General features: G+C 49.3%; 11 protein-coding genes across 11 annotated transcripts; 6 read left to right on the top strand and 5 right to left on the bottom strand.

Moving 5' to 3' along the window:
• Positions 1 to 360: 360 nt before the first annotated feature.
• On the bottom strand, positions 361 to 1,641 carry N7443_009792 (uncharacterized protein; the record flags this gene model as incomplete). The annotated part of the gene is made up of 1 exon (XM_056889848.1): positions 361 to 1,641. The coding sequence occupies one exon, from the start codon at positions 1,639 to 1,641 to the stop codon at positions 361 to 363; it is 1,281 nt and encodes a 426-aa protein (XP_056736339.1).
• Positions 1,642 to 2,258: 617 nt separating this feature from the next.
• Positions 2,259 to 2,608, top strand: N7443_009793 (uncharacterized protein; the record flags this gene model as incomplete). The annotated part of the gene is made up of 3 exons (XM_056889849.1): positions 2,259 to 2,363; positions 2,416 to 2,498; positions 2,554 to 2,608. The coding sequence occupies 3 exons, from the start codon at positions 2,259 to 2,261 to the stop codon at positions 2,606 to 2,608; spliced, it is 243 nt and encodes an 80-aa protein (XP_056736340.1).
• Positions 2,609 to 2,914: 306 nt separating this feature from the next.
• On the bottom strand, positions 2,915 to 4,016 carry N7443_009794 (uncharacterized protein; the record flags this gene model as incomplete). The annotated part of the gene is made up of 3 exons (XM_056889850.1): positions 2,915 to 3,679; positions 3,748 to 3,888; positions 3,942 to 4,016. 3 exons carry the CDS (start codon positions 4,014 to 4,016, stop codon positions 2,915 to 2,917), a joined length of 981 nt encoding a protein of 326 aa, XP_056736341.1.
• A 1,213-nt stretch (positions 4,017 to 5,229) lies between these two features.
• Positions 5,230 to 6,369, top strand: N7443_009795 (uncharacterized protein; the record flags this gene model as incomplete). Its single annotated transcript, XM_056889851.1, has 2 exons — positions 5,230 to 5,754; positions 5,929 to 6,369. 2 exons carry the CDS (start codon positions 5,230 to 5,232, stop codon positions 6,367 to 6,369), a joined length of 966 nt encoding a protein of 321 aa, XP_056736342.1.
• Positions 6,370 to 7,050: 681 nt separating this feature from the next.
• On the bottom strand, positions 7,051 to 8,784 carry N7443_009796 (alpha-N-arabinofuranosidase; the record flags this gene model as incomplete). The annotated part of the gene is made up of 5 exons (XM_056889852.1): positions 7,051 to 8,040; positions 8,096 to 8,184; positions 8,233 to 8,360; positions 8,419 to 8,613; positions 8,678 to 8,784. Coding segments are annotated over 5 exons (1,509 nt in total), but the record flags the coding sequence as incomplete, so codon positions are not given.
• Positions 8,785 to 9,536: 752 nt separating this feature from the next.
• On the top strand, positions 9,537 to 11,375 carry N7443_009797 (sugar porter family MFS transporter; the record flags this gene model as incomplete). The annotated part of the gene is made up of 7 exons (XM_056889853.1): positions 9,537 to 9,563; positions 9,618 to 9,663; positions 9,735 to 9,810; positions 9,859 to 10,050; positions 10,099 to 10,342; positions 10,390 to 10,646; positions 10,709 to 11,375. The coding sequence occupies 7 exons, from the start codon at positions 9,537 to 9,539 to the stop codon at positions 11,373 to 11,375; spliced, it is 1,509 nt and encodes a 502-aa protein (XP_056736344.1).
• A 126-nt stretch (positions 11,376 to 11,501) lies between these two features.
• On the bottom strand, positions 11,502 to 12,329 carry N7443_009798 (PSME3-interacting protein; the record flags this gene model as incomplete). Its single annotated transcript, XM_056889854.1, has 2 exons — positions 11,502 to 12,070; positions 12,164 to 12,329. 2 exons carry the CDS (start codon positions 12,327 to 12,329, stop codon positions 11,502 to 11,504), a joined length of 735 nt encoding a protein of 244 aa, XP_056736345.1.
• A 570-nt stretch (positions 12,330 to 12,899) lies between these two features.
• Positions 12,900 to 13,850, top strand: gcy1 (putative glycerol dehydrogenase Gcy1; the record flags this gene model as incomplete). Its single annotated transcript, XM_056889855.1, has 2 exons — positions 12,900 to 12,919; positions 12,977 to 13,850. The coding sequence occupies 2 exons, from the start codon at positions 12,900 to 12,902 to the stop codon at positions 13,848 to 13,850; spliced, it is 894 nt and encodes a 297-aa protein (XP_056736346.1).
• A 355-nt stretch (positions 13,851 to 14,205) lies between these two features.
• N7443_009800 (uncharacterized protein) lies at positions 14,206 to 16,041 on the bottom strand (the record flags this gene model as incomplete). Its single annotated transcript, XM_056889856.1, has 1 exon — positions 14,206 to 16,041. One exon carries the CDS (start codon positions 16,039 to 16,041, stop codon positions 14,206 to 14,208), a length of 1,836 nt encoding a protein of 611 aa, XP_056736347.1.
• A 7,010-nt stretch (positions 16,042 to 23,051) lies between these two features.
• Positions 23,052 to 23,699, top strand: N7443_009801 (uncharacterized protein; the record flags this gene model as incomplete). The annotated part of the gene is made up of 2 exons (XM_056889857.1): positions 23,052 to 23,205; positions 23,320 to 23,699. The coding sequence occupies 2 exons, from the start codon at positions 23,052 to 23,054 to the stop codon at positions 23,697 to 23,699; spliced, it is 534 nt and encodes a 177-aa protein (XP_056736348.1).
• A 1,489-nt stretch (positions 23,700 to 25,188) lies between these two features.
• N7443_009802 (uncharacterized protein) lies at positions 25,189 to 26,599 on the top strand (the record flags this gene model as incomplete). Its single annotated transcript, XM_056889858.1, has 2 exons — positions 25,189 to 25,241; positions 25,300 to 26,599. 2 exons carry the CDS (start codon positions 25,189 to 25,191, stop codon positions 26,597 to 26,599), a joined length of 1,353 nt encoding a protein of 450 aa, XP_056736349.1.
• Between the last annotated feature and the right edge of the window lie 654 nt (positions 26,600 to 27,253).

Consider the following 27,253-nt stretch of genomic DNA (forward strand, 5'->3'; position numbering starts at 1 on the left):
GAAATGGGTTTGCGTTGTGGGTACACTTGTTTTCTCTCTTCATTTGCTGCGGTTTGCGTATCCCGTCTTGGAACGGCGCGGGGTGCATTTTCATCTTTCGAGGCTTTTTTTTTTCTCTCATTTATTACATTTCTAGCTAGCTTAGCGATTAATGGAATACGAACGTAACTTGAACCTGAACTTGAATCTGAATTCCAGACTAGTAGTGTAAAGGTAGTGACCCATGTCAACGGTACAACAGGTGGTCCCATCTAAACAATATAACTATAATCCCAAACCACCACAGAGGATTGTAACCATTACCCAAACACCAAGTACTTAAACGGGTTCACCTGACACAACCCACGCTCAATGGGAATTTCAAGCCTCGGAGAACCGAAACAAAGGCGATGGAGTCGACGGAATAGAAGGTAATTGTCCAGAACTAGTCGACTCGGCAATTGGCGAAACACTAGGTGAAACACTCTGGGAGCTTCTTGTTCTAACATGTCGCGTGCCACGAGGATCATTGATTCCGCGAGGAGAGCTTCGGACTCCATTACTGCCGGAGTATCGGCTCGAAGACTTGGAAGCGTTCGAGGAGCGAGGCTGCATTATTGGACTGGCTAGGCTGGGCATGGCGTGCGACCTGCGTGGGGACTGTAAAGCTTGAGATGCGATTGATTCTTGGGTTAGAAAACGGCTTCTTCCGGTGCTTGCAGATGCAGTTGTTGCAGTTGTGGTGGTTATCCAGAGTTGGGAGGACCGTGGAGAAGGCGTGACTGTCGAGGCCATTGATGCGCGCGGAGAGGTGGTCGATATATGCTGGGCCGAGGTACCCTGCAGCGAGGGGCTCGGAAGTGAAGATGAGAATTCTGAAAGCATGAAGCTAGGTCGAGTTATATCTGTTGAGACCCTAGTGAGTGTATCTAGTGTATCGAGCTTAATCAATCTGCTCGATTCATCGTAGCTGTTGCGATTGCTGCGGCGGTTTGCTCCATCGATGAGATATGTCACGTATGGTGAACGGGTGCGGCTGAACATGAGAGATGCTCGCTCTGGGGGCACATCTCGCATTAGGAAGTCGTCAAGAGTCTTACTTGTTTCTGGGCCTAGGGTGAGAGAGGATGGATTGAAGAGATCTGAGCTTGGAGATTGAATTTGAGAGAGGCGGCGGCGGCGTCGCTCACGCCTAATGTACCAAAAGAGAAGGAAGCAAATTGCTCCAGAGACGATTATGCCAATTATGGTTGCTGCTGCGATGGAGGGGTGACTGGCATCGATAGAGTTCTTTTGGGGCTTCACGAGGGTGTTGGGGTTTGTGAGTAAAACCGGTGCCTCCGCATCTTGGGTGGTTTCGTTCCAGAAGCGGTGCTCAAAGTCATTCATGTCTCTCGGAAACTCGACCAGGATAGTCGTGTCTCTCGTTTCAAGAGATCCATCTGATGCCGTCTGCTCCGCTCGTGTGTCCTTCACTTGAGACGTGATTTGTCCTGCGCCATTTGGTTGTGTAACAGATGAAGGTGGGTGATGAACCCCAACGATAGATCTCCACTGTCGAGACATGATATTGTCAATAACCTGTCTGCGTGTATGCAGCCGTGGTCTGGTCATTTCGGACCATAATAGCTGTACCAGGCGGCCCTTCTTGGAAGGCTCCATTGGTATAGATTCGGAAGACAACATGGACTTCTTCAACGAAGTTCCACAGGTCAGGTATATTCACAAAGCACAGAAGACGCGTGGGATAGCACAGGGGAACATGCGAAGACAATTCTGCCATAGACATGGCAGTCGCCAGATCAGTTTCCATGGTGAGTCAAGTATTGGGTACCAGCGTGACTTCCTTCCGCATCAAGAACCACCGACTACTTTCCAAGATTATAGTGTTTACCTTAACAGTCACTAAGCCCACCATGTGAAATCTCCAGGACTTATGCAACTTCCAAACATGCAGTGGTGATCAGATATATTCTTGGGTGGGTTGTCAACCAAAGATTACCTGACGACCCCAACGTCACTATCCATGAATCAAATGGAAATTCCTCCATGATCACATCAGGATCAACAAGATTCATTTAAATAGAGAACTCTGACTGGCCACATAATGACAACACGGCCCCGATCTAGAAAAGTGACTAATCAGGCTTATCGCACCTACGTCATCGGGTCAACGTCGTATATATAGATGCCTACGCATCTAGACTTGCCCCTCAATTTACTTGTTTTTCAAGCTTCCAAATTCCAAAGAAACCAAAGATCCCCATTTACTATTCATCATGCCTATGGTCGTGCCTGGTATCAACTCCTCCATGGGGGACAAGTCAGAGTGGGCCAACAAGCTGATGGGAAAGAAGATCAGCGACTCGGGGAGTGATGAGGTGGTATGTAACTTAGAACTGATTTTAGGTATATGGCTAACATACTGGAACATAGTCTTTCGCGAAGAAGGATCTCCCGGAATCTCACCGTGTACTGAAGCCCGATGATATGAAGACTATGGACCACAACCCGGATAGGTAAGAATGGACACGGATGTGTTGAAAGCGAGAATACGCTGACGATTATAAATAGACTCAACGTCCATGTTGGCCACGATGGCACCGTTCAGGATGTCACCTACGGTTAAGTTAGAGCCGAGACTTTCCGTTTATACTAGATCACGTTGCTATACGAGACCCAGTTCATGATTCATGCTATTGCTTAATGTACCAATGATTTAATTGACGAGTTTGATTATGCTGTGATCCTTTTAAAATCTCCGATTTGTAGTGCGAACTAAGTGGGGATCTGCTTTGATGTCTACTGTAGGTCCATAAATCAATAGTAGTCGCCACGTGTATCAGCAGTGGCACCCTTCAGGCTGTCAAAGCAAAAAGGATACAAAAATCAGATTCTTGTTCCATGTATTCATTGCGGTGATATTATAAGCATCTCAGCTCTCAAAGAGACAGGTGGAAGGATGCGTCACATTTGCGTTCTCTAAAAGGACCCAATGCTTCAAAGCAGCTTCTCTCAGAGGCACCGCGAGGCCAAACCCGAGATGTTCGATGGCAGTGAGTGCACCCTGGCACCACATGAATTTATCTCGCCATCTGAGGATGCTATAAACATTGGAGACCTGAGACAAAGGGAACATGGCATGTTGCGCACCCCATATTTTTTCCGTGTCTGTCAGACAATATGGAATGCCCCGACAGATCTCATCGGCATAATACCAAGAGAACATAGCGTCCTCGTCGGCTGTCTGGTCAATAGAACCAAAGCTCTGAGTGTGCGCCATTGCAAGCACCTTTACTTGATAGATCATGGGATAGACGATAGCCAAAGCTGTCCAGTAAAAAACATGTAGTCTCGCACTAGCAAGCGAGGGGAAATAATAGGCGGGGCCAAATACCCCATCAGTCGAAGGCAACTTTGCGCAAGTTGATAGATAGTTTGAACAGCGAGTTGGCTCAGCGCCGAGAGATGGCGCTACCCCAGCGAACCATGCGATTGTTTTGTCCTTGTGCAAAACTAAATCTTCGAAGAGCTTCTGACAAGCTTCATGGTTAGAGGCATCCAACTGCTTCAACTTGCTGAGGATAAGCTTGAATGCTGTAAAAACTTCAAAAACTCCACCTATCGGTCTATCGCGGTCGAGCTGTGTGGGTGATTGTTGTCCTTTACCAGATGTGTTTGGAGATGACAGAGGGTCTGCCTGGAATATAGAGAAAATCTTGGAATTAGTATGTAATTGGAGGATAGCCTGAAATATGCCAGACTTACAACTCCTAATACCTGCTGGTGCTGATATATAGAGGCTATGAAGGGATTGTTTGGTAACCCGTAATAGCATTCACTTAAAAATGTATTTGTCCCTTGGGCATGGGCAAGCCAAGGCTCGACGCCGTGAGGAGAAAGTAAAGGCTGCATGATCAGCAAAATGAACATCGACATAGAAAATGTAGAGTAGAACGTACTTCAAGCCTTTGAAAGATTACCGTGGCATAGAGGAGTTCCTCATTGGGTACGCGGCGTTTTATCATATCCGACATGTGCCGTATTGTAGCATTGTACAGAATGGTCCCTTGATAGAGAATCCGGTGATCTTGGGTTATTTGTCCCAGTCCAACGCATGTAAGTGCAGAAAGTGCTTTATCAAGCACCTGGCCCTTATTAGGGAGGGTAAATAAGTCAGTGATTAGATGATACCATACATCAGCTCCTACAGTCCCCACAGTATTGAGGGGGAAATATGCGCTTAAGAAAGATGAAAATAATTGCGTGCGAGTGGTCGGACGTGCATCAACGGCTTTAGAAAGAATCACAGATTGGGTAGGTTTGCCAGTAGGCGATTGAGTCGGTGCAACCCTGGGCCTGGATCGCGCCAGCACTTTTCCATGCTCATGGTGGATAAATGTCCGAACATGCTCGTACCCAGGACATGATAGACCGCGCTTGATGCACCGTGTACACTCTGGCTGCCGCAGGTCGCACTTTAGCTGTACATTAGTGGCCACCACCTTCCATATGGCCCTGGGGTCCGGGCTGGTGCCACTCACCTTTATTTTCCGTGTTTTGCATGTTTTGCATCCCTTAGACTGCCAGGCAATACCACCCATGTCTGTCGAGGAGAAATTCCTGTAAGGAGCGACAGATTAATTTTGGACAGGGATTGAATGGGGCTAAGATGGATTCGGCTACGGCAGACGATAGGGACGCCCGACTCATATGTAAGTTGGCGCGCGGATCACCTTTCAACCTCGTTCGCTCCCATCACTGCATACTCCTGGCTGCACTGTGTTGGGAAGCGCACTAAAGTCAATTGTTTCACTTCCAATTCCATTTGTTTTATGCTTATTTGCTCTTTTAGTTTTAAGTTTGATATACCTGGGGGAAGGTGGATCGAACCAAAGTTGTTTACCACCTGTGCACCTGAGTTTGTGTGGCCAAAATTTATCGAATCCATTATCAATAAAAAGAGTATATGGCCTCAACGTCGGGTTAACATGTCCGGGAACATGACCGGGCGACAACGTGTGAAAGGTGGAATTTGGCTACGATCATCCAAATGAGGGGCAAGATTCAGCCTCACCATCAGGTGACTAGAAACCACGCGCTATGGAAAACATAGCAAGGCGCTTCGGTGGTCCATCTGTTTTCCCTCTCATACCCATCGTTGACCCCGCTATCGGCAATTTGGTCCCATTCACCTAACACCAAATACCTTACGAGGGGACCATTTAATTGCTTCATCTCATATCCACAATGCCAACCACCCAAGACTACAGTGTCCAGGACTACAGTGTGGGTTGGATTACTGCCATAGAATGCGAATATGTCGTCGCGCAAGTGTTTCTGGACAATGAGCATGAGCGCCCCTCCAATCTCCCACCGCAGGACCCAAATGACTACGCTTTTGGCAAGATAGGAAGCCACAATGTTGTCATCGCCGTCCTTCCCAAGGGAGGATACGGGACAGCATCAGCAGCCAATGTTGCTACCGCCATGACACAAAGTTTCCCGAATATTCGCATTGCGCTCATGGTTGGGATTGGCGGCGGTGCGCCAAGCTTGAAGCATGATATCCGCCTTGGAGATATCGTCGTCGGCATTCCCGGCAACGGCGAGAGTGGTGTTCTGCAATATGACTTTGGAAAGACAATTCAAGGCAAAGGCTTCCAGCCCACGGGATTCACCAATCAAGCGCCTGTTGTGTTGCGCAATGCAGTAAATGGGCTCACTGCGCGATATAAGATTAATGGCCATGGTATTCATGAAGCTGTTAACGAGGTACTAAATGAGAAAACTCGGCTAAGGAGAGAATTCGGGCGCCCGGACCTGACAACTGATCGACTATATAAAAGCGATATCGTCCACCACGACAGTGAAAATACTCCTTGCGCAATTAGCTGCGGTGACGATCCGTCTTCCTTGGTCGGCTGAAGCGATCGTTCTCAAAGACAGGATGATCCAACAATTCATTACGGTCTGATCGCATCTGCCGATAGACTGATGAAGGACGCCAAGATTAGAGACCAGTTTGTGAGACACAACGATGTGCTGTGCTTTGAGACGGAAGCTGCTGGACTGGTTAATCACTTTCCTTGTCTTGTCGTCCGGGGTATCTGCGATTATGCCGACTCACATAAGAGCGACGAGTGGCAAGGCTATGCAGCGATGGTTGCCGCGGCCTACGCTAAGGACCTATTAAAACGCCTTGCGCCAAATCAGGTTGAGCAGGAAACAAAGATCACTGTCGTCCTAAAGGCCGGCGACCATCACCACCATGATAATAGCCGTCATAAAAACATGCACATCGAATTTGGGGGTTACAATAGCGGTTTCCAGATCGGCCAGAATAACGGTTCAATCACGCATGGACAGTCCCCGCCGGTCTGGCCATGAGGTGCTTCTTGAAGGGGCTGTCAACGAACAACTGTTCCGTTCGAGATTTCATATGAGTCTCTTGGTCCAATTTGTGCAAACAACACGATTCATATCTCTCTTGTTGACTCATGTAGTAAAATGGGCAAAGCTCAGCCATCCAGCCGAGCATGAGTTTCTTGGTCTCTAGGTTACGCCAAAGAATGGTATACAGAATGGCACGATCAAGCTTCATAATTAGCATTTCAAAAACGAGTCCCTAAGAGCCTGCTATATAAAAGTAAAAATTAACTAAACCTATTGCGGATCGTGCTGAGAGAACGCGGGCTGCATCCCGCGGTATCAATGATCAGGGTTGTGATTAGTGATTGGCTCAAAATCTTATTTTAAATAAACTTTCGAGTCGTAAAAGGTAGTTTTATGATTATAATGCGACAAAGTCTCCATCTGGTGGCCGCAATCAACATGGCCTTCCGTGCGACGCTCGAACGGATTACGCAAAAGGTATTCATGAAACGCATGGTGACAGACACAGATAGGGAGATGAATATGCAAAGTTTTCAAGTCAGTAGGCCGCAGGGCCATCTATATAGTCAAGTAAATCGATCGGACTTTATCAACTGTCAAGGAAACCTGCATCAATCTCAAAGTCTCTAACATTCTATATCTAACCTCCCAGTCCCACCTGGACAAGACTTACTCCTTCCATCTCAAAAGTGTAAGTGAATGCTTCGGGAAGAAATACTTCCCAGCCCCATCCCAAGTGCCCTCCTTAACACTAACTTCCTCGCTTCCCTTCATATTCGAAACCGTAACATCCGCCCCAGTAACAGTAAACACCTTCACGTCTCCCTTCGCCCCCTCAACAACTGCCTCAATCCCCTTCTCATCCGAGATATTCACAACAGCAAGATTAACAAACCCATCCTCCCCAACACTAGCACTGACATCCAACCAAGGCGTCTCCATAGCCCCTCTCAACCAAACAGGCGCTGTCTCTCCCTGATAAGTCGCACAAGAAACATGCGCACTAACCGTCCACCCGCGCATATACCGCGAGAACAAATAAAGTGGCCACCAAGTCGTCTGCTTGGTGATTCCCTCCTCGGTAGTCATGAGAGGCGAGATCACATTGACGCTCTGTGCGATACACGCCATGCCAAGATCACGGCTCTTGCGAATGAACACATTCAGCCACACTGCTACTGCTAGGGCGTCGGAGAGGGTATAGCTCTCTTCTGCGCCCTTGGATCCCTCAGCGCGAATCGGATCCCAGACATTCCACTCGTCGAAGCAGATGGTCGGACGGGGCTGGGAGGGCGGTACGTTGTTTTCGATACGCGCAAGATCGATCAAGGAAGATGTTATCTCGATTGCGCGCTCGGCTGCTAGTGGAGCCGTGGCGTTGGGGAGATGAGAGGATGAGCAGGTGTAGAGGTGGATGCTGTGCATGTCGATTAGGGGGACGGAACTGGTTGAGAGCGCAGAGTGGGCTGGGAGGAGACAGTGTTTGAGAGTGTAGTAGTCCCATGTTGCGGTGCCGTCTTGGCCACAGAGGATGAGGATTAGGGTTGGGTCAAGGAGTTTGAGGGCTTTGGCCCATTGGAGGGCTTTGTGGGCGTAGGCCTCTTTGGTCATTTGCTCGACTTGCCATGGGCCCCAGGTTTCGTTGCCGAGTGCCCAGTATTTAACCTTTCGTCGATGTCAGTGTTGGTTGCTGTTGGTGTGGTGAGGTTAGGTAGCTTACATTGTATGGCTCCTCGTGGCCGTTCTTTCGGCGGAGGTTGGCGTAGTATGTGTTGCCGGTACCATTGCAGTACTCAACCCAAGCCAGCGCTGGGAATGGTCAGTGATACTCCATTGATTGAAACGGGTATTACATACCTTCGTCTAGAGTGCCGGTACCAAAGTTGAAGCACAGGTATGGCTCAGTCCCAAGCACTTTGCACCATTGCATAAACTCATCAGTTCCGAACTGATTGGTCTCTGTTCCGAGCCAGGCCAGTTCAGGCCTAGTATATTGTCAGAGTCTGTGACCGGACAGTGTTCTGAGCAGAACAAAAAGCTTACCTCGAGGGTCGCTGATCTTTAGGTCCGACACCATCGAGCCAGTGGTAGGTCGCGCAGAAGTTCCCGCCGGGATATCGGACAACAGGAATGTCAAGGTCCTTCAAGGCCTCGAGGACATCCTTACGGAACCCATTCTCATCGGAGAGCGGGTTTCCAGGATCATAGATACCTCCATAGATGCATCGGCCCATGTGCCTAGGAGCTAGTCAACAACCTGTGCCGACCAGATGATCACCAGATCAAAACGGGCATCACTCACTCGGTAAAACCGGCATAGATATTAGGATTGATCTTAGAGATGCGCCGCTCCGAGTGAACGGAGATGACAGGGGTCTCCTGCTCCTCCAATTTGGTAAAAGTGGTCATGGCAAGAAAGATTCCGTCAAAGCTCGTATTTTCCAGGATACTATTCCGTGGCTGAAATATAGACAATAGTCAAACCAACTAGAAATCCAGGTAGCCGAAAACAAAGAATCTCGCTAAATACGGGCGTCCAGCTCAAGGCCATTTATCTCATGCCACTTCCAATACCCTGTAAGCGGAAAAACTCCTGCGGGGTCGAGCCTGGACCCTGTTTCCCCGAAGTCGACGATGTCGGCCCCGATGCCATGGAATCGCCAAGCAAACCCGATTCTAGCTTAGCGACCGCCCTTGGGGCAGCGCTTAACCTGTCGCTAGACCGTGGGGACGCCACCTTGACGAATTACATGAAGAATCGTTAGTGGTGCACTGTTATTGCTGGGGATGCCGAGGATGGAGGAAATCTTCCGTCAATCACGGCGTAGCACACGCCGCCCAGGCAGTGAATCCTTGGCCCCGCCCGGAGCTGTTTTGTTCCTCCGTGCTGCCGGAAAAGCCGATATGATTGTACGGGTCATTTGGTGCTGGAATTGATGCTACTTTTGAATTAGCTTGGGTGAATGGAGGCGATGGCTTAATTTCAGTGGCTTGGTGGAAGTTCCTCGGAGCCCTAAGCGGTGCAGGTTTACGCGTGCTGGAGTATATGAAGGCAATGGTTCCCCCGCGATGTATTTTGTGGAGATACCCCAGATCTTTTCCCTCGTTCTCGTCGATCGTGGGTCTGATACCTGATTCATTGTTTTCTAAAATTGCCCACCATGGGTCTTTCACCATCATGGTACCAGGTAAGCCAAGTGTACACGAAACACTGCGATGCATTGAGACTGACTGGTTCATAGTTTCTAGTCGGCGTCTTCGCCTCTGTGGGTTCATTTCTCTACGGATGTAAGTAGTCATACTTTTACCTTTCTTCAATACCTTACTACTCTTGACATGTAAGTCTAACATGATGATAGATGATCTGGGTGTCATCGCAGAGGTGATTGTATGCCAATCCTTCGTGGACAAGTTCGAGGCAAATGATACGCAAAGGTCAATCAAGCAGTCCATCATCAACCACGCATATTAACAAAACAATAGTGGCCTGGTCGTCTCCATGTTCACCACTGGCGCGTTCTTCGGCGCAGGATTCGCTGGACCGTCTGGCGACTACCTAGGCAGAAAAAAAACCATCTCACTTGGCTGTCTGCTCTTCTGCTTGGGAGGAGGACTTCAGACCGGGGCGAGGAATCTGGGCTATCTCTACAGCGGACGTTTCTTTGCCGGACTAGGGTATGACTTCTCCAATGCTACACCAACCCGATCACTAACACTATACAGCGTCGGCTTCCTCACCATGGTTATCCCGCTATACCAAGCTGAGATCTGCCACCCGAAGATCCGTGGCCGAGTCACTGCTCTCCAGCAGTTTATGCTCGGCGTGGGTGCTCTCTGCGCTTCGTGGATTGGGTACGGTACGTATATTGGCTTCAGCCCGACCAACAGCGCTCAGTGGCAATTGCCATTGGGTATTCAGATTATCCCTGCCGTGATCCTGGGCTTGTTGATCGGAGTTTTCCCCGAGGTGAGTTCTCAGACCTGCAGATCAATTGTTCCATTCTGATTATATAGTCTCCCCGTTGGTTGATCGATCACGGCCGCTCTGAAGACGGTCTACGCACGTTGGCCAAGCTGCATGCCCACGGCAACGAGCATGATCCTTGGGTTCAGGCCGAGTACGCTCAAATCCAAGAAACCATCAACCATGAGCACGAACATGAGGCCAAATCATATGTCGAGCTTTTCAAGAGCCGATCGTCTTTCCGTCGCTTGTTCCTCTGCTGTGCCCTTCAAGCATCCGTCCAGATGACCGGTGTATCAGCCATCCAGTAAGCCCCAATCTCCTTTCCAATCACCAAACACAAGTATAACCACATCTAACACATCACAGATACTACTCCGTGACAATCTACGAACAAATCGGCATCTCCGGCGAAGCCACCCTTCGCTACCAAGCCATTAACTCTATAATCGCCCTCATCGCCCAATTCCTCTGCATCCTCTTCATCGACCGCTTCGGCCGTCGCTGGACCCTAATCTCCGGCAACCTTGGTAACTGCGTTACCTTCATCATAGCAACCGCGCTCCTTGCCAAATTTCCCCCATCAACCAACAACTCCGGCGCGCACTGGGGCTTCATCATAATGACATGGCTGTACAACTTCTCCTTCTCAGCAACCTGCGGCCCGCTATCCTGGATTATCCCAGCTGAAGTCTTTGACACGCGAACCCGATCAAAGGGTGTTTCGATCACGACGATGATCTCGTTCGCATTCAATACCATGATCGGTCAGGTCACGCCAATTGCGATGAAGAATATTGGATATAGGTATTATTATCTGTTTGCCATTTGTAATTTCACGAATGCAATTTTCTTTTGGGTGTTGTTGCCTGAGACGAAGAAGGTGCCGCTGGAGGAGATGAACTATATGTTCTCGCATGCGCCTTGGATCGTGCCAGGATCTAAGACGAAGGATTATATTGCGCATGATTTGGAGAGGAAGGTTGAGGAGCAGGAGGTTAAGCAGAGTACGGTGCATTATGAGGAGCAGATTTGAGGGCCTGGGAGGGTGGAAAGGTTCCCAGGTTGCAATTTGGGGCTGAGTTGATAGGAGGCATAGCGGGGAGGCTGAGCGTGATTTACTGTAGCAGACTGAGAGTTGTCCTTTTTGGTCTCGATTAATTTATTCCGAGTCTGAATCCGATCCGTATCCGACCAGCCCAAGGGGTGTAGCTGCCGGTGGAATCGGTGCCGTGACCTCTGGTTGATTGTTTGTAGATGAGCTCTCTGTGGCATTCCCAGCCACCGTGGGATTCGTTGTCCTGGATGAAGTAGTCCTATTCGTAGCCTGCACGGGGCTTTTTCCAGGCGCAGGTCCGTTCCCTTGACTCGACTTCTCATCTTGAGTCGTATCGGGCTTTGCACTGGCCTCCGCACCAGAAGCCTTACGCTTCTTGCCTGGAAGCAGCAGGTCTTTGCCTTTATCACGCCGTCTCTTGCGCGCGGGTATTGTCCATTCCTCCTCCTCTGCGGGTTTCACCTCCGAGGAGGTTGGACCAAGCATAGCCTTCTCAGCCTCTTCGCGCTGCTTGCGAAAAACCTCAAGCTGATTCGCCGTCTCCATCTTCACGGCCGCCTCTTGAGCGCGAGTGGATTCGAGAACGGAATCGAGAAAGTCGACCTCATCTTCGTCCAGGGCGCGGAACTGGTTCTTAAGACGCGCTTTCTCCTCAAAAGCTTCCTGCTTGGCCACTAGACGCAAGGAAATCACCCTAACATGTCAGTCACAGATGTCTGCACCCAGCGCGATTTGCAGGGCGCCACGGATCTACTAGAGAAGCTCACTCTTGTTCGCTTCCAACACCTCGAACAGACTCTTCCCGTCGGTCTGCTTGCCTATCTCCGCCTTGCGCCTCCTCTCCTCGTCCAATTCTTTCTGCGCGCGCAGCCACTCATCGTCACGCTCGACAGGCTGCTCGTTGGTTCCGGCTGAAACGAATCCCGAAGACATGATGGCAGATGACGACACCCGGGAAAATAGAAGTCTTGCCGAAGCGGACCCAGGACTCGGGTATAAGGGGATCGGAAGGGTGAAATTATCCGGGCGTCGGACACCGAGTGGGGAAGGCCGAAAGATGGGGGGGGGGGGGGCGACTCCGCGAAGTTTCTGGAATTGGGGGAAAGTTGTGTTGTGTTGGCTGGGATGATGTTAGGTGGGGATGAATATGAATTGTGGGCCGCTTTACCAAGCTGGGAAAAGACTTGCCATGGAATTTAGCCGGAATCGTAATTCTCCAATGTCAACCCTGGCAAGGTTAATTATAATGATGACGCAGGGGATATCTACCGAGCTACGGGCAGGGATGTGCATATTACTGAAATCCCGATCTACTGTGTGTGGTGCCATTCACCTGGTGAAGCAGACCAGACCAGTAGGGGTCCACTAGGGAGAATGAGGGGCAATACATCATTGCGGCTTGGACCTGCCCACTTTACGTGGTAATCCTACCCTGCCACGTATAAAGACCCTGCTTTCTTCCCGGTCCATTCTCTTCTGTACAATACTCCAATTCTATTCAAAATGTCGAACCAGCTCACTCAGTAAGTCAAGTTGCGCATGATAACTACAACACTTTTCTAACATCCTTCCCCGCACAGGAAGACCTACACTCTCAACACCGGTGACAAGATCCCCGCCATCGGCCTGGGCACCTGGCAGTCCAAGCCCAATGAAGTCCGCGAGGCCGTCAAGAACGCCCTGCTGAAGGGCTACCGCCACATCGACACTGCCCTCGCCTACGGCAACGAGCACGAGGTCGGCCAGGGTATTAAGGATTCTGGTGTTCCCCGTGACCAGATCTGGATCACCACTAAGCTGGACAACCCCTGGCACCACCGCGTACAGGACGGCATTGCTTCCTCCCTTAAGGACCTCGATGTCGACTACGTCGACCTGTACCTGGTCCACTGGCCCAGCTCTACCGACCCCAACGACTTGTCCAAGCACCTGCCCGACTGGGACTTCATCAAGACGTGGCAGGAGATGCAGAAGCTGCCTGCCACTGGCAAGGTCCGCAACATCGGTGTCTCCAACTTCGGCATCAAGAACCTTGAGAAGCTTCTCAACGACCCCTCTACCAAGATCGTGCCCGCTGTGAACCAGATCGAGTTGCACCCCAACAACCCCTCCCCCAAGCTTGTTGCTTACAACACTTCCAAGGGTATCCACTCTACCGGATACTCGTGCCTCGGCTCCACCAACTCTCCTCTCTACAAGGATCCTACTCTCCTCCAGATCGCCGAGAAGAAGGGCAAGACTCCCCAGCAGGTTCTGCTCGTCTGGGGTATCCAGAAGGGCCGGAGTGTTATCCCCAAGTCTGTCAGCAAGTCCCGCATTGAAGGCAACTTCGACATCAATGGCTGGGACCTCACTGATGAGGAGGTCAACCAGCTTGATAACCTCAAGGACCGCTTCAAGGTCTGCGGTGACAGCTGGTTGCCTGTCAAGGTCTTCTTCGGTGACGATGAGTAAATAAAAGTAAGGACGTGATGTTTTTATGAGTACATAAAATTTAGATACCAAACCAATTTGCCTTTTCAATTTGAAAAATTCTTGAAATACTGAGTAAATGTATTTATCATTGAATTGGATGATAAATTTTCCAACTGAGATATTATTATTTAGACATTCAAAGTACAGACCAGAGGGTAAGAAAAGACTTGAAAAGACAGAAAATCCGGTACAAATGTGCACAACCTCCACTGGAATGTCCAACCGTGTTTCCTCCTTCAAAAACAGAACAAAAAAACAAACAGATACAAATTATTCCATGATTCACCATCTCCATACGAATCACCCATCATAGTGACTCGACGTACCCTCCGATCTAAGCAGAGGCATTGGCCGAAGCATTGGCTGAAGCATTGGCCGAATCATTTCCAGATGCAGAAGCGTTAGCACTAGCATTAGCCGAAGCATCAGCAGAGCCCGAAGCATCGGCGTTAGCATTGGCATTAGCATTGGCATTAGCGCTAGCATCAGCCGAAGCGGTGGCCGCCGCCGCCGCAGCAGCACTCCCCTCAGCGGAAGCACCGCCAGATCCAGTAACCGAACCGCTAAGCTCACCACCAGCAGTTCCAGTAGCGCCAGGAATAGACCAGCTGACGCTAGTGCTGGTAGTGAAGCCGCTGGGAGCAGCACCAGTGCCAGAGCCAGAGCCTAGGTTGCCAGAGACGCTTGTGCCAGTCGAACCAGATCCGGAACCGCTAATATCACCGGTGCTAGAGCCAGAAACGCCAGTGCCAGCAGAGCCCGAGCCGGAAACACCGGCGGAGCCCGAGTCTGAACCTGACCCTGAAGTTGAGCCTGAGCCGGAACCTGATGAGCTACCTTTTCCTGAAGCACCGCCGGTGTTGGTGGCGCTGACGCCGGTTTCACCAGAGCCGGAGGCACCGCCAGAGAACCCACCTGAGCCAGAAGCTCCAATGCCAGCGGATCCAGAGCCAGATGCACCAGCGGCACCAGTGCTTGAAGCACCACCGCTAAGGGATCCAGAGGCGCCGAGACCGGCCGAACCAGAGCCAGAAGCGCCAGCAGCACCAGTACCGGAAGCACCACCACTAAGAGAACCGGAGGCACCGCCAGAGATACCGCCTGAACCGGAAGCACCACCGCTGAGGGATCCAGAGCCACCAGAACCAGCAGAGCCAGAGCCAGAAGCGCCTCCGCTAAGAGAGCCGGAGGCACCGCCTGAGCTGGAAGCACCAGCGGCACCAGTACCGGAAGTACCGCCGCTAAGAGAGCCGGAGGCACCGCCAGAGACACCACCTGAGCCGGAAGTTCCAAGGCCAGCGGATCCAGAGCCAGATGCACCAGCGGCACCAGTGCCCGAAGCACCACCACTGAGGGATCCGGAGCCACCAGCACCAGCAGAGCCAGAGCCAGAAGCACCGAGGGAGCCGGTGCTTGAAGCACCACCACTAAGAGAACCGGAGGCACCGCCAGAAATACTGCCTGAGCCGGAAGCACCAGTATAACCAGTACCTGAAGCACCTCCGCTAAGAGAGCCGGAAGTACCAAGACCGGTAGAAGCAGAGCCGGAAGCACCAGCAGCACCAGTACCGGAAGCACCACCGCTGAGGGATCCAGAGGCGCCGCCAGAGACACCACCTGAACCGGAAGCACCGAGACCGGCCGAACTAGAGCCACTAGCACCAGCAGAGCCAGAGCTAGAAGCACCGAGCGAGCCAGTACCGGAAGCGCCTCCACTGGCTGAGCTAGAACCACCGAGACCAGCAGAACCATAACCACCGAGACCAGTAGAGCCATAACCACCAAGACCAGCGGAGCCTGAAGAATCAAGACCGGCAGAGCCAGAAGAGCTCGCGCCGAGAGAACCAGTACCGGAGGCATCTCCACTGGCCGAGCCGGAAGCACCTAGATCAGCGGATCCAGAAGCATCGCCCGATGCAGATGCAGATCCAGAGGCATCGGCAGAAGCGTCGCCAGAAGCGTCGCCAGAAGCATCAGCCGAGCCACCCCAGCTAGAACCGAAGCTAGGAATGAGAGAGGCAAGACCACTGATCCCGCCGCTGGCAGACGTACTTCCACTGCCTTCACCTGTGCCATCAAGCCAAAGACAGGGCTTGCGAGCCTCAAGAGACTTGGAAGCAGGCGCTGCAAGAGCAGTACCCGCGAGGAAAAGAATGGCGGTATTCTTCATGATTAACGATCGAATAGAAGAATCGAAATAGAGGACGAGCGCAGCTCTAAGAGACAAATGAAAATATAAAAGCGAAGCCGGAGCGAAAGAATGTCAAGTTGAGCCAGTCAACTGAAGACTGAAGCGAAGGATAGAAGGTTGATGATTCACAAATGGACTGGGAAGATACTGATCTTTATACTTCTCTCGAGGCGTACCTGAGTTGTACCTGAGGACTGGCCCGAGGGGATGTTTCCCCCTGGTGTATGGGAATCTGAGCTCATGTTTGCACCTGAGATCCACTGAGATATTCCGCGCAAGGTATGGGTAGTTTCACGATTACCCGTGTCTTAACACACCCTGTTTCAAGACCCTTCGAGGGCAAGGGTATATGCATTCTATGTGTAGATCATCGCGGCCGGAGTTGAGTGTATTTTTATCGCAAGATTCACGCAAAATTCGGGTAAGTATCTTGCTTTGCAGTCACCGGCTACTCAGTCGAGGTATACGAACAGGGTCAGCCGAAATTATGCCCGGCGAAGACAACATATGCACAGTGCACAAAAAAGCCACCCTAAGCACCGTGACCCCAAAAGATTCAAACCAACCTGCTCCACAAAAGTCACGCCACGAACTATTTTCATTAGATAAAACCTGGAGGACGGGGGACATAGATCGCCCAAAGATGCGATATTTTGCCGTAAGTGGAGGCTGGACCGAGTGGACCTAAAATGGGGCTTGTCTAGCGCCCGACCATCCCGAACGACGAACCGTTCGTGAGTAAGACCTTTTTGTGGGCAATGCTTATTTTTAGGGACAAGGGCGTCTGAGGATGATTAAGGAGAGCAGGCGTGGGTTTCACTTTGTATAGGATGTGCATCCTTTGCCGAACTTGACTTTCTATGGTTGGGAGGGAAATTGTGCAGAGTTGATTTCAGATTGATGAGAAGGGTAGGGGAGATCTGGCAATCTGATTTGATTCACGCTCTCTCTTTTATTATTTCCACCTTTACATCGCACACGATGAAAGCTGTACTACTGCTGGATAGGTCTAATCCTGGAAACCTGGTATAGTCTTCGTTTGTATTTTTCACAACAGCTTCATAGCGATGAGCAATTTAACGATATTAATATATCCTGGACCGCCATCGAAAAGCAACTTCTGATATGGTCAGATCTTTTACTCCGTGGAAAAGAAGTTACGCTAAAAATCAGTTTCAACTATATAGACAATCGTCATTCTCCATCCGCTGGTCGGAAAGGGAAAAAAAGAGGGAAGTTATCTATCACGAAAAGAATACTCGGTGAGCAGGACGTATAGCTCGACGCAGAGGAAAGTACTTCTGGCGGGAAGCTAATTTAGCGTAGTGTATATAGTCTGATGCGATATAACTCGTCGATATATTAGTATAGCCCCTATTACTAGGTGGACCTAACAGGGAAAAAACACTACCCACTCAAATCTCATCACATGAAACGCCTAATAAGCCACGTTAAGAAGGGTGGTGTTCTAGAAGGCTATAAGGACGTGCCAGAAGCGGCCCGTGACGCATTATACCGGGGAGAGCAAGATAGATTGGAGAGAGATAAGCGTAAGAGAGGCCCCATCACCGGGGCTAGGTTACTATATCCACCTATCGATATCCATATTTCGTCCTCACAGTCTACGCCTCACGGGCTCGATGTATCGACTCCGAAGGCAGCAGATGATTTATAGGTTCCAAGTCTACTCGACATTCCTGGTCTAAGAGATATAGCTGTGAAGGAATACGGTGAGTGGCAGGTGTCGAATATTAAGAACGATTCCATCAAAACTGTATTTCGAGAAGTGTGTGATATGATGCTCTAAAATGGGGTTGACCTTGAGCAGGTGTACAGGGATCAGGATCCTAATTTCTTCATTGAGAAAGGAATCAAAATAGGTATCGCTCGACGTTTTGTAGAGGATATTGGGGAGTGGGTTCAGAACGTGAAGAACGCGATGCCTGTTCTTAAAATTCTTTACTTTGACAGGTCTTCTTTTTGGGCATCTGTGCACTATCTGGCGGTGTGTTTGATAATTTCTACAGTATGCAGAAAAAATAGCACGTTGCAGTCATGAAGAACCCACCTTGTCCAATTTCTGCTTCAATGTAAATACTCGAAGACGCTAAACATGTAGACGGTTCTTCGGAATTTATAATAAATCGAACATGAGAGAGACAATCATGGCATATCGGGGAGACAAGCGGGGTTTGCTGGGCAAATAATTGATGGGTGTTATGCTACGTAAGAAGGAAAATGTTGCGGACAATCAGAAATTGCGGGCCCAGCTACAGTAGTTGACTCGCTACCTAGGATCATCTTACTGCGGGGAGTCGCTCTTTTTCAACCACGACTTGGATGACCCACCTACGCCTAGCTATTTATTCTGCGGAATGTTAGACAGTCGCCTCGCCTCTTTTCTGAGGCTCCATCGTCTACTGTTGCATCCCCCCGCCCCCCTTCGCGGCACACAACTCACGGGAAACCAGGCGATCTGGCCTGTTTCTCGCTCCATTGGTTGTAGAATTACTATTTTAGAAATAATCAGTCATGTTACACCGCGTTATTTTCGTGCTAAGCAGCCGTATCCCTCAATGGCACTCGTCAAGCATGAATCTGCAAGACTCGCCACAACCCTGTATCTCTGCATCAAGCCGACGCGACTCCGTATAGAAAGATCGGCACAAAAATACATATAAAGGAACAGTCATGGAAACAAACACTCGCTTAATGAAATAAGTATTTCACAATTATCACAATATTCCTTAATCTAAGTCCTCACCGCCTCATTCCCTGGACCGCTATGGCAGCCAAGCCAATTTTGCAACCTGCAGTGGTTAAAAAACTTCTTGTAAAAAAAGAGGACTCAAATGGACAGTAAGAGTGATTTGCTAAAGCCCACGTTCACCAAATTTCCAACAGAATGCTAATAATTTCCTGCAGTCACGACCCGAAAACACCCTATCAAGCCTCGTGTTTCTTCAAATCTATGAAGCGTGAATGCGCCATTACATGGGCTCTCTGCAGAAACAATTTTCCGGGCAACCTGGCGGGCTTTTTGGGAGGGTTTTTGCCAAGGGTTCTTGTTTATCCGGTACCTTTGGCCACAGGAGGCATTGTCTCACTACGTGTGATAATAATATGTCTCCTATGGGTATATATATTCGACATTGCCAACACAACCTCATCTGTGGAAGAGGATAAGTTGAATAAGCCCCACCGGCCAATTCCATCGGGCCTCATAACTGTCAAGCAGGCCCGGGTCCGTTGGCTGCTAAGCTGGTGTCTTGCTCCCTCAATTGCTTTGCTGTATGGAAAATGGCCGGCCTTCTACATAACCCTGGAACAAATATGGATTTTCGGCTTCTATGTGTGGCCGGCGTATCGGCATTGGTTAACAAAAAGCATAATGGTCACTGGTAGTACCTTCATCATGTTACGTCTGCTAAATTCCATTGTTTTCGATATCGAGCAATGGGCCATGAATGCTGTGCCTGACATGATCGTCTGCGCTTGGACTATGGCCACAATTCATCTTCAGGATTTCCGGGATATCGAGGGAGATTACACCACACACGCGGTCACAATACCGATAATACTCTCGCCAGAGGGCCAGGTGAAGCTTCGAAAAATGACAGGGCATGTCTTGTTATCAGCAGATGCCATCAGCATTCTCTGGATCTGGATGCGAGCTCAACATGCCTCCGCATTCATTACGGGGCTGTTGTTTCACATGAGCTCAAGTATTTTAGTCTTCTACACTTTGAAATCCTGCTCAAGACATCAGGATCGAATCATGTATAGGTGGTGGATGGCTACTGGGTTCTGCTTGATCAATCATGTGTTTGACCTATACCTTTTGGAGGACGTGGTCGTTGAAGCACCGCCTAATAAAGGTGGTCGGTCATGAAATATCACTTCAGTTGTGTCCAAGGCACTTTACGATCACCTACTTAAAAATTCTAGCCTACAAGTTAACGGGACAGCGATTTCTCAGCCATGTCAAATTGCAAACAAGTCAAAGATAGGAGCCCAAAATGGCCTCGAAAATCCGGCGAATCGTCACCTCTATCTCAAAGGAAATTACAGAGAAATACACACTGCATCCGTATGAGTTTTGCTCGTTCCAATCAGCAAGACGCCATTATTCAACTAGATATCGCGTTTGATAGTGGAACCATTAAGGCTTTGTTTCCAAAGGCCTATGAACATTTTGAGGGAGGAGATATACGGAGTCGAGGCTCGGAGCACACACGTCAATCTAGCGTCGCGATCGAAGTGCCCAGAAATATTCGGAATAATTTTTCCGTAAGAAGAACTGCCTTTAAGAAGATTCTGATATTGGTCATCGGTTGAGTTCTACCTCAAGTTCAGCACGGACTCTATAAAAGACTGAAAACTCTGACGAACTTGAGATGGAGTGTCTCGTCCGCTTTGAGTCATCGTAGCCAAAGTTTCGTCTTCTTCAGATGTACACGGCAGGTAAGAATGGTTGCACAGCTTTGGACATAACCTGAATATGATGACTGGATGCAGAGAAGATAGAGTTTGGGCATCTTCAGGTTCAAATATATCCAGCAATCTATTCTGCAAGGCGGCCTTGAATGACTCCGCAGAGTCTATATTAAAGTTTTGTCTTGGTAAGACGCGCTTAGACGCAGGCTCGCAATTCTTTGCTAGATCAAAGAAAGCATCTAGCCGTTTTTGATCAGATACGTCGACGACCTGAATGGGTGCATCTCCAAGGAGTCCAAATAAACCTGTTGTTGCCGCACTTTGAACTGAGGTATGCACGGCAAACACACGCATGACAACAGCCCCCCAAGGGGTCCGTTGGAGCTTTTTGAGTGCTCCAATTCTATCCTTTAGTTCGACAGATCTCTCCATATTGTCCCAATCTTCCTCAAGATAGCCAAATCGAAACGAGCCACCCTGGGCTTGTGACGCTTTCCATGAAAGATAGTCAAGCGGACTTCCGCCGCCACCGCCACAATAATCATATTCAGGGGCGAATGCGGGCTCCCAGTTTAAGTGAACTCTATCCCGAGAAAAGTCGATCCATGATCTCTTGAGTTTCAGACCCATGTCTGACTCGGGCGGTGGACTTGCATCTTTATCGAAGTAGTGACCAGATTCGCAGGCAACCGACCGAGATTCTTGACATACACGACTAATGACTGGTGGGCAAAGGTTGAGTTTGGTTGTGTCCCACCATTTACAGGGAGATGGATCGAAGCAATGATCATATGGCTGGTCAAGTTCCACCACGCGGTGTGGGAGGCACAGACGCCAGGTGATCAGCCTCAACTCGGTGGGAAGCTTGGGGAAGAAATGGAAATTTCGCTCATCGCTGTGATCCATCGGGTGAAGGAAAGGATGGTGTGGGGAAAGGAGGACGGGATGGAGTTAGCCGCATTTATGATAAGAAGAACCTGAAAGAGGCAGAGGAGTTGTACCAGCGAGCACGGCAAGCTGCAAGAGGCCTCGGTCTCAGAGTGGATAGGATCCGCCACAGTGGGCTGTGAGAGACAAATTACATAGCTGCGTGGTGTGCAAGAACACTCGACACTTGAAAATCGGCGCCAGAGAAGCTTCCGAGAGTGGCTGGAAATATGAACGATTATCCCTTGCAATACCCAGGACAGTTACTGCAAACCGATAGTCGCGTGTCGAAAAACCTTCGAGGGCGTCCTACGAGAGTAAGGAAAGCCAAACACCATGGGTTTCCATGGAATTCCACCGAGTTCTTGCTAGCATCGTGTAATTACGCAGGAAGATACAATATCATACAAGGCGAACCTGCAACGCTTGACAGCCCTCCCAACAACGGCGAGCAGGGCTTTTATCAGGTTGACTGCGCCTGCATCGACGATTTTCCGACCGTGATCTACGTCTTCAAGGGAGATCAAAAGGAGTGGAGTATTGTGCCCCGTAGCTATGTTGAGAAGATCGACGATTCAACGTGCGTATTGAATGTGAGGACTGTCGGCGATCACAACCAGTTCTTGGGTAATTTTGGAGAGACATTCGCCAAGGATTAATATATTATCTTCGATTGGGAGAAGCTAGTAGTCGGTATTGCACGATGGGAGAATGTGCTTGTTCGAGGTTGTTCGAGGTTGTTCGTGCCAGTGGGGGATAAAATGTATACGCCCGTGTGATGGTGACCCGGAGTAATCCATGGATGTATTAATTAGATATATTACATGCATGATATCAATAGCCACACGGTGTTCGCTTACTATACAACCGAGAGAGTAGAAATACTAGTATCCACGAGTAAAGTTCAATCATCGCATCACTGTGTTCTAGGTCGGCTTTAGGGCTTTTTGTGTTAACACGACCGCGGAATAACAAGAGCTCCTAGGACCTCGCTTGGGCGAATTGATGGCACACATAAAAAGAAGTAATGGCCTTTAAATGGGATTTCGCCTATTCTCATCTGGCCGGGTTGTGACTGAATAGCACGATCGATCTAACTTTCACATACCTGGGCAGTAAAAAAAAAACCTAGTAATCATAATAAAAATGAAAATAGAAATAAATAATATGGGATTCTTATCACGCAAAAGGTCAACGAGTATTGAAATTAATCAAATGATCACATTTCTCGTATATCTGCCTGTACATTCCACTTTGGCCCCTGTTGGCGATGGTAAGCAGCCATCTGTGAGGTCTACATGAACTCTTCGAAAACACCCTTTGTCTGCCCTCTGTAGAAGCCTTCGTCAGCTCCGGCGGCAGACGGAGAGGGCCATTTGTCACCAATGAAGTTGTTTGACGCTAAACTAAAGGAGGAAATTCCAGCTGACACTCAGAGGAACAAAGAATGTCCTGAGCAGAGTATTGAACGGAGATAATTTTCCTTTTTGTATTCCTTCCAATGAGGCCAAACAGTAATTTGGCCTGGTTTTCTTCTCGGGTTGGTGTCTTCGCAATCGAAAAAGTCCCGTACATGCTTGGCACTTGCTTTCGCACTCTTAGCGCACGCTCACCGGTCTACTACAATGGCAACAATCCGCAAGGTCGTCATCACAGAGTTTGGTGATGTCAACGTGGTCAAAATAGTCGAGACTAATTGCTCTCCTCCTGCTCCTGGCTTCGTCCAAATAGCGACCGAATATTCCGGCTTCACTGCCGGCGACATTAGCATGCGCAAGGGTATCTATCCTGATCAAAACCCTGCGCCGCTCACCCCCGGGTATTCTCTTGTTGGAAAGGTTCAGGCATTAGGCGAAAGATGCACCACAATCAAATAAGGTGACATTGTAGCAGTGTTGACGAAGTACGATGCCCAAGCAGAACTCGTGAGCCAACCTGAGAAGTACTGCTTCAAAGTACCTGATGGGCTCGATCATCAACAAGTCACGGCATTGATATGTGATTGGTCTACGGCGTACGCCATGACAACCCAAGCAGCCAAGGTCACCAAGGGCCAGAGGGTGTTTATTCACGGTCTTAGCGATGCTGTTGGCTGTGGCCTAATAATCCTCTGTTCCCTCCTAGGGGCTGAGGTGTGTGGGACTGTCAGCGAGCGGAATCATGAATTTGTGCGAGCCTATGGGGTAACTCCCTTTGTTTACACGGACAAGAAGTGGACGAATACCAAGAAAGCTCTTGATGGTATCCATGCCGTATTCGATCCACTAGTATAGTACTTGCAAGAAATCTTCAGGAACATACTCAAGCCTAGAATACATTCATACGGGAACCATCTCAACGATACCAAGGCCGGATTCCTCATCCCTGGTGACAGCTGTAATCTTCAAACCAGCCTTTTTCGCAATTCCGCCGAATAGCCGTCCATTGCGGCGTTTGCCAGCAAAGTTCATCATCCATATATCAAATGCAGCCAGGTCCAGCAACGGGACTTCGGGGATGATTTGCTCGGAAATTAGAACCCGTCAGTCTTCTGCACAAACTTTCCACACATGGCTGAGAATCTTTACACAATCATCATCGTATGGATTCATTGGCACTTTTGACCTTCCGGTAGAAAGAAAATAGCTTCACTGATAGTGTCGCACCAAGATCAGCGACCTGGATAATGCAGGTTACGATGCCAGTGGCTTTAAATCCAGGAATTTCGCGATGGGGCTGCTACTAGCTGACAGAAGAAAAGAAACAAAAGCCACAGTGCTGCAAGCGCAGCTGTTCTATGTACTCCACAATTTTTCAATCTAGACATACTTAAAACTATCAAAGTATGGCAGAAAATCCATCATTGATTTTCTCATCTAATATTAGCGAGGTTAAGTGTCAAAATGAACACTAAACCCCCAGGGGTTATAGTCTGCTTCGGAATAAAGTTCGGGGAGGAAGCGAAGTGCATCGATGTTGAAATTGAATGGGCCCAGACAGATGCATAGCCTGCTTACGATCTTACCTTGGGACTAATAGATCCCCTCCAAGATTGATTGATAACCCGAGAGGATTTCCAGCCCATGCATCTGTATCAGTTTGGGACGTTTTACCCGTTGCCATTTCTCGTGGTAACAAGATCCATGATTTAACCTTCATTGACAATCCCTATGCTTGATCACAGTCAAATAAATAATCAAGAGGAGTGAGACATTCGTGGATCTATCCAATTGTTGGCTTGCCTTGCGCGGGTGAAACCCCGGAACCTACGGGATCGTCGAAGTTCGTTTCAGGCTTAGGGTGTTTGTTGAGACAAATTCTAACGCATGCACGTCCCTTTCCTAGCCCAAGAGGATCACCCGGTGTCGCTCAAAAATTCAACATGAAATTGAATCGAAGGAGGTGCGAAAACCGAGTATTACGAATCTAGACCCTACTTCTATAGTTAGTCCTACCGCTCTCAGAAAGTAACGAATATTCCACTGCATTTAAGTTTTTTACAAGTTTCCTTGCATTTTTCTCGATTCCTCTTTGAATATGTTATCACAATTGATTCGGGTATTCCGAGCAACAAAAATGTTCAACATATGCTACACAGGTAATCTAAGTTCACAATGCCAGTTTCCACGCAGTAGAATGTTGACCGGGTCACATGCGTGGCAAAGCAGCGCCACAGCGGGTCTACCTGAGGCTGACTGATAAGGCCCCCGTCATCAGGCACTCCCTTTCCTCTTCCCCATTACCCCATCTTCCCAGGGTAAATACATCTATTGAACTATCAGCATGGCGCCTCCGAGTGGGCACCTGCTGCTCCCCAAGATATGGAGGGCAGCTAGGTACGTTCATTGACTCATCTGCTTATCGCCTTTGACTCATCCGCTGACATCACCCCAGGTTCGCCTATGAGAAGGCCTCCAAGGCCATAAGGGCCAAGCTTCCGGAGCCTACGCAACAAGCATCTCTACGATACCAGCCTGCCTATGCTCGCATCAACCGCCAGCCAATCAATCGCATTGCGGCCATCCGCCAGTCCCGCAGTCGCTACTTCTCGACTCGTGCAGCCAACGCCTTCGTTTCGGCCGTCCGTGGAGTACAAGCAGATGTTGGTGGCTACAAGACTACCCGTGTCGCCTCCAACATCAGTCGGCTCACAAGCCGCGCTCCATTTGCGTCCACACTCCGTCCCAACCTTACTGGTGGAACTCTGGGTCGTACTGCCGGAGGATACGCTGTCGGAGCTGGTCGTTTCGGCGGTGCTCGGTACTTCTCCCATGGCCCTGCGGCTCCGGCCCAGGTGATCCAAAATGTCTCCCAGGGAGTTCGAGCTTTTTTCCTTTCGGGACAGAAGGTCCGGTTCGATGGCGTCGATGCCCGCACTGGTGAGAAGCGGTACAAGGCTGTCAGCGCTCTTCAGGACCAGGCTGGGCGTAAGATGACCGCCATTCCCCACAACGCCCCTGGATCGTTCCTTGACTTCCAGCTTTCGCCCACTATCACCGCTTTCGGTGCCTTCACTGCGCTCGACAAGAAGACCGGTGTTGTTTCCGTCGAGACCCTGAATTCCGATGGCTTGATGGACCTGCTTTCTGCCGACTTTGCCCGCGCCTTGAAAGAATTCGCTATGGTGATGAACGATCTTAAGCGTCTTTCAACGCTTGGTGACTTGCCAATTATGCTCCATGATCGATCCACCATTCGCGTCCGATTCCCCGGCTGCGATGCAGACACTGTCGAACGCCTGTGTGACGAGGTTGGTGTTCAAAGAGGCCGGATCACACAGGACGAAGACTTCGAGCTTCGCACCGGCGCTGATCTGGCTTTATTGTTCCCCTTTGCCCCTAGTTATGCCCCATCATCCGATACAGAGTACCTTTTCGAGAAGGCATCGCTTCACAAGTCGCAGCATTCCGATGATCTTGACTGGCATGGCATGATCTCACCACCAAGTCCATTCTCAAAGGACTCTGGTCTTGACTCCAGCCCCGCCATCAGCTTCGACGACAAGGAAATGTTTGGCAGCAATCCATGGACAACCTCGCCATCTGCGTACTCGAGCATTAACGTTAGTGAGCTCGGGGATCGCGCGTATTTCCAGGAAGTCTCGAGCGCTGGTCTGCCAGAGACATCCTCCGAGTACGATGGCGCTGAGGGCATTCACAGATTCCTGGCTGAGTGTGATCGCGCTCGACGTTAAACCCGGCCAAGCTAGTATTCCAAATTTTTTTTTCTTTCTCTTTTCCCCCATTGATTGATATTGATCTTATCCTGGCTTGCCGGGTCACATAACGACAGCGTGATACCACTCCACTCTTTTGGATTTCCTTTTATCTATCGTGTTTTAACAGATTTCGTTACATCAAACAGAGTTCTTCTTGTTTTATTCATTCAAAATTGGTAGATTTAAATCAGCCTGCATGTATACCGGGCTTTCTTCGCGCAACTCCACCTCATACTCAGTGGAGAGCCTCGGAAGGGTCGGTCGCCTTGCATGCCGATCAAGTGAATCAAACTGTGCAGATCCTTTGTTCCCCGTGACAAAAGCCCACAAGAGTAACTTGAGATACAAAATATCGCATATAAAAAATTTGTAAATAAAAGCTTAAAAATACTATTTGAACAATGTAATAGTATCACTAGAAGAAACCCAGGGCATTATTTACTTTGAAAACTTTAGACGCTGGGTACTGTAAGCCCAAGGCCAAGTCCCGCTAAGCCACTCCGCTAAACCAGACTCGGTCAGCTGTCTCATAAGAAAAGGGTCTAGTAATACGAGCCAATTTTGCGGCTTAGAATAGCTGAATCCAGAGAAAAAAACGCCGGAAAAAAAAAAAAAAAACACCGAGAGAAG

Source organism: Penicillium atrosanguineum (assembly GCF_028827265.1).
Source record: "Penicillium atrosanguineum strain IBT 20685 chromosome Unknown utg000008l_segment0_segment0, whole genome shotgun sequence".
Lineage (NCBI taxonomy): Eukaryota > Fungi > Ascomycota > Eurotiomycetes > Eurotiales > Aspergillaceae > Penicillium > Penicillium atrosanguineum.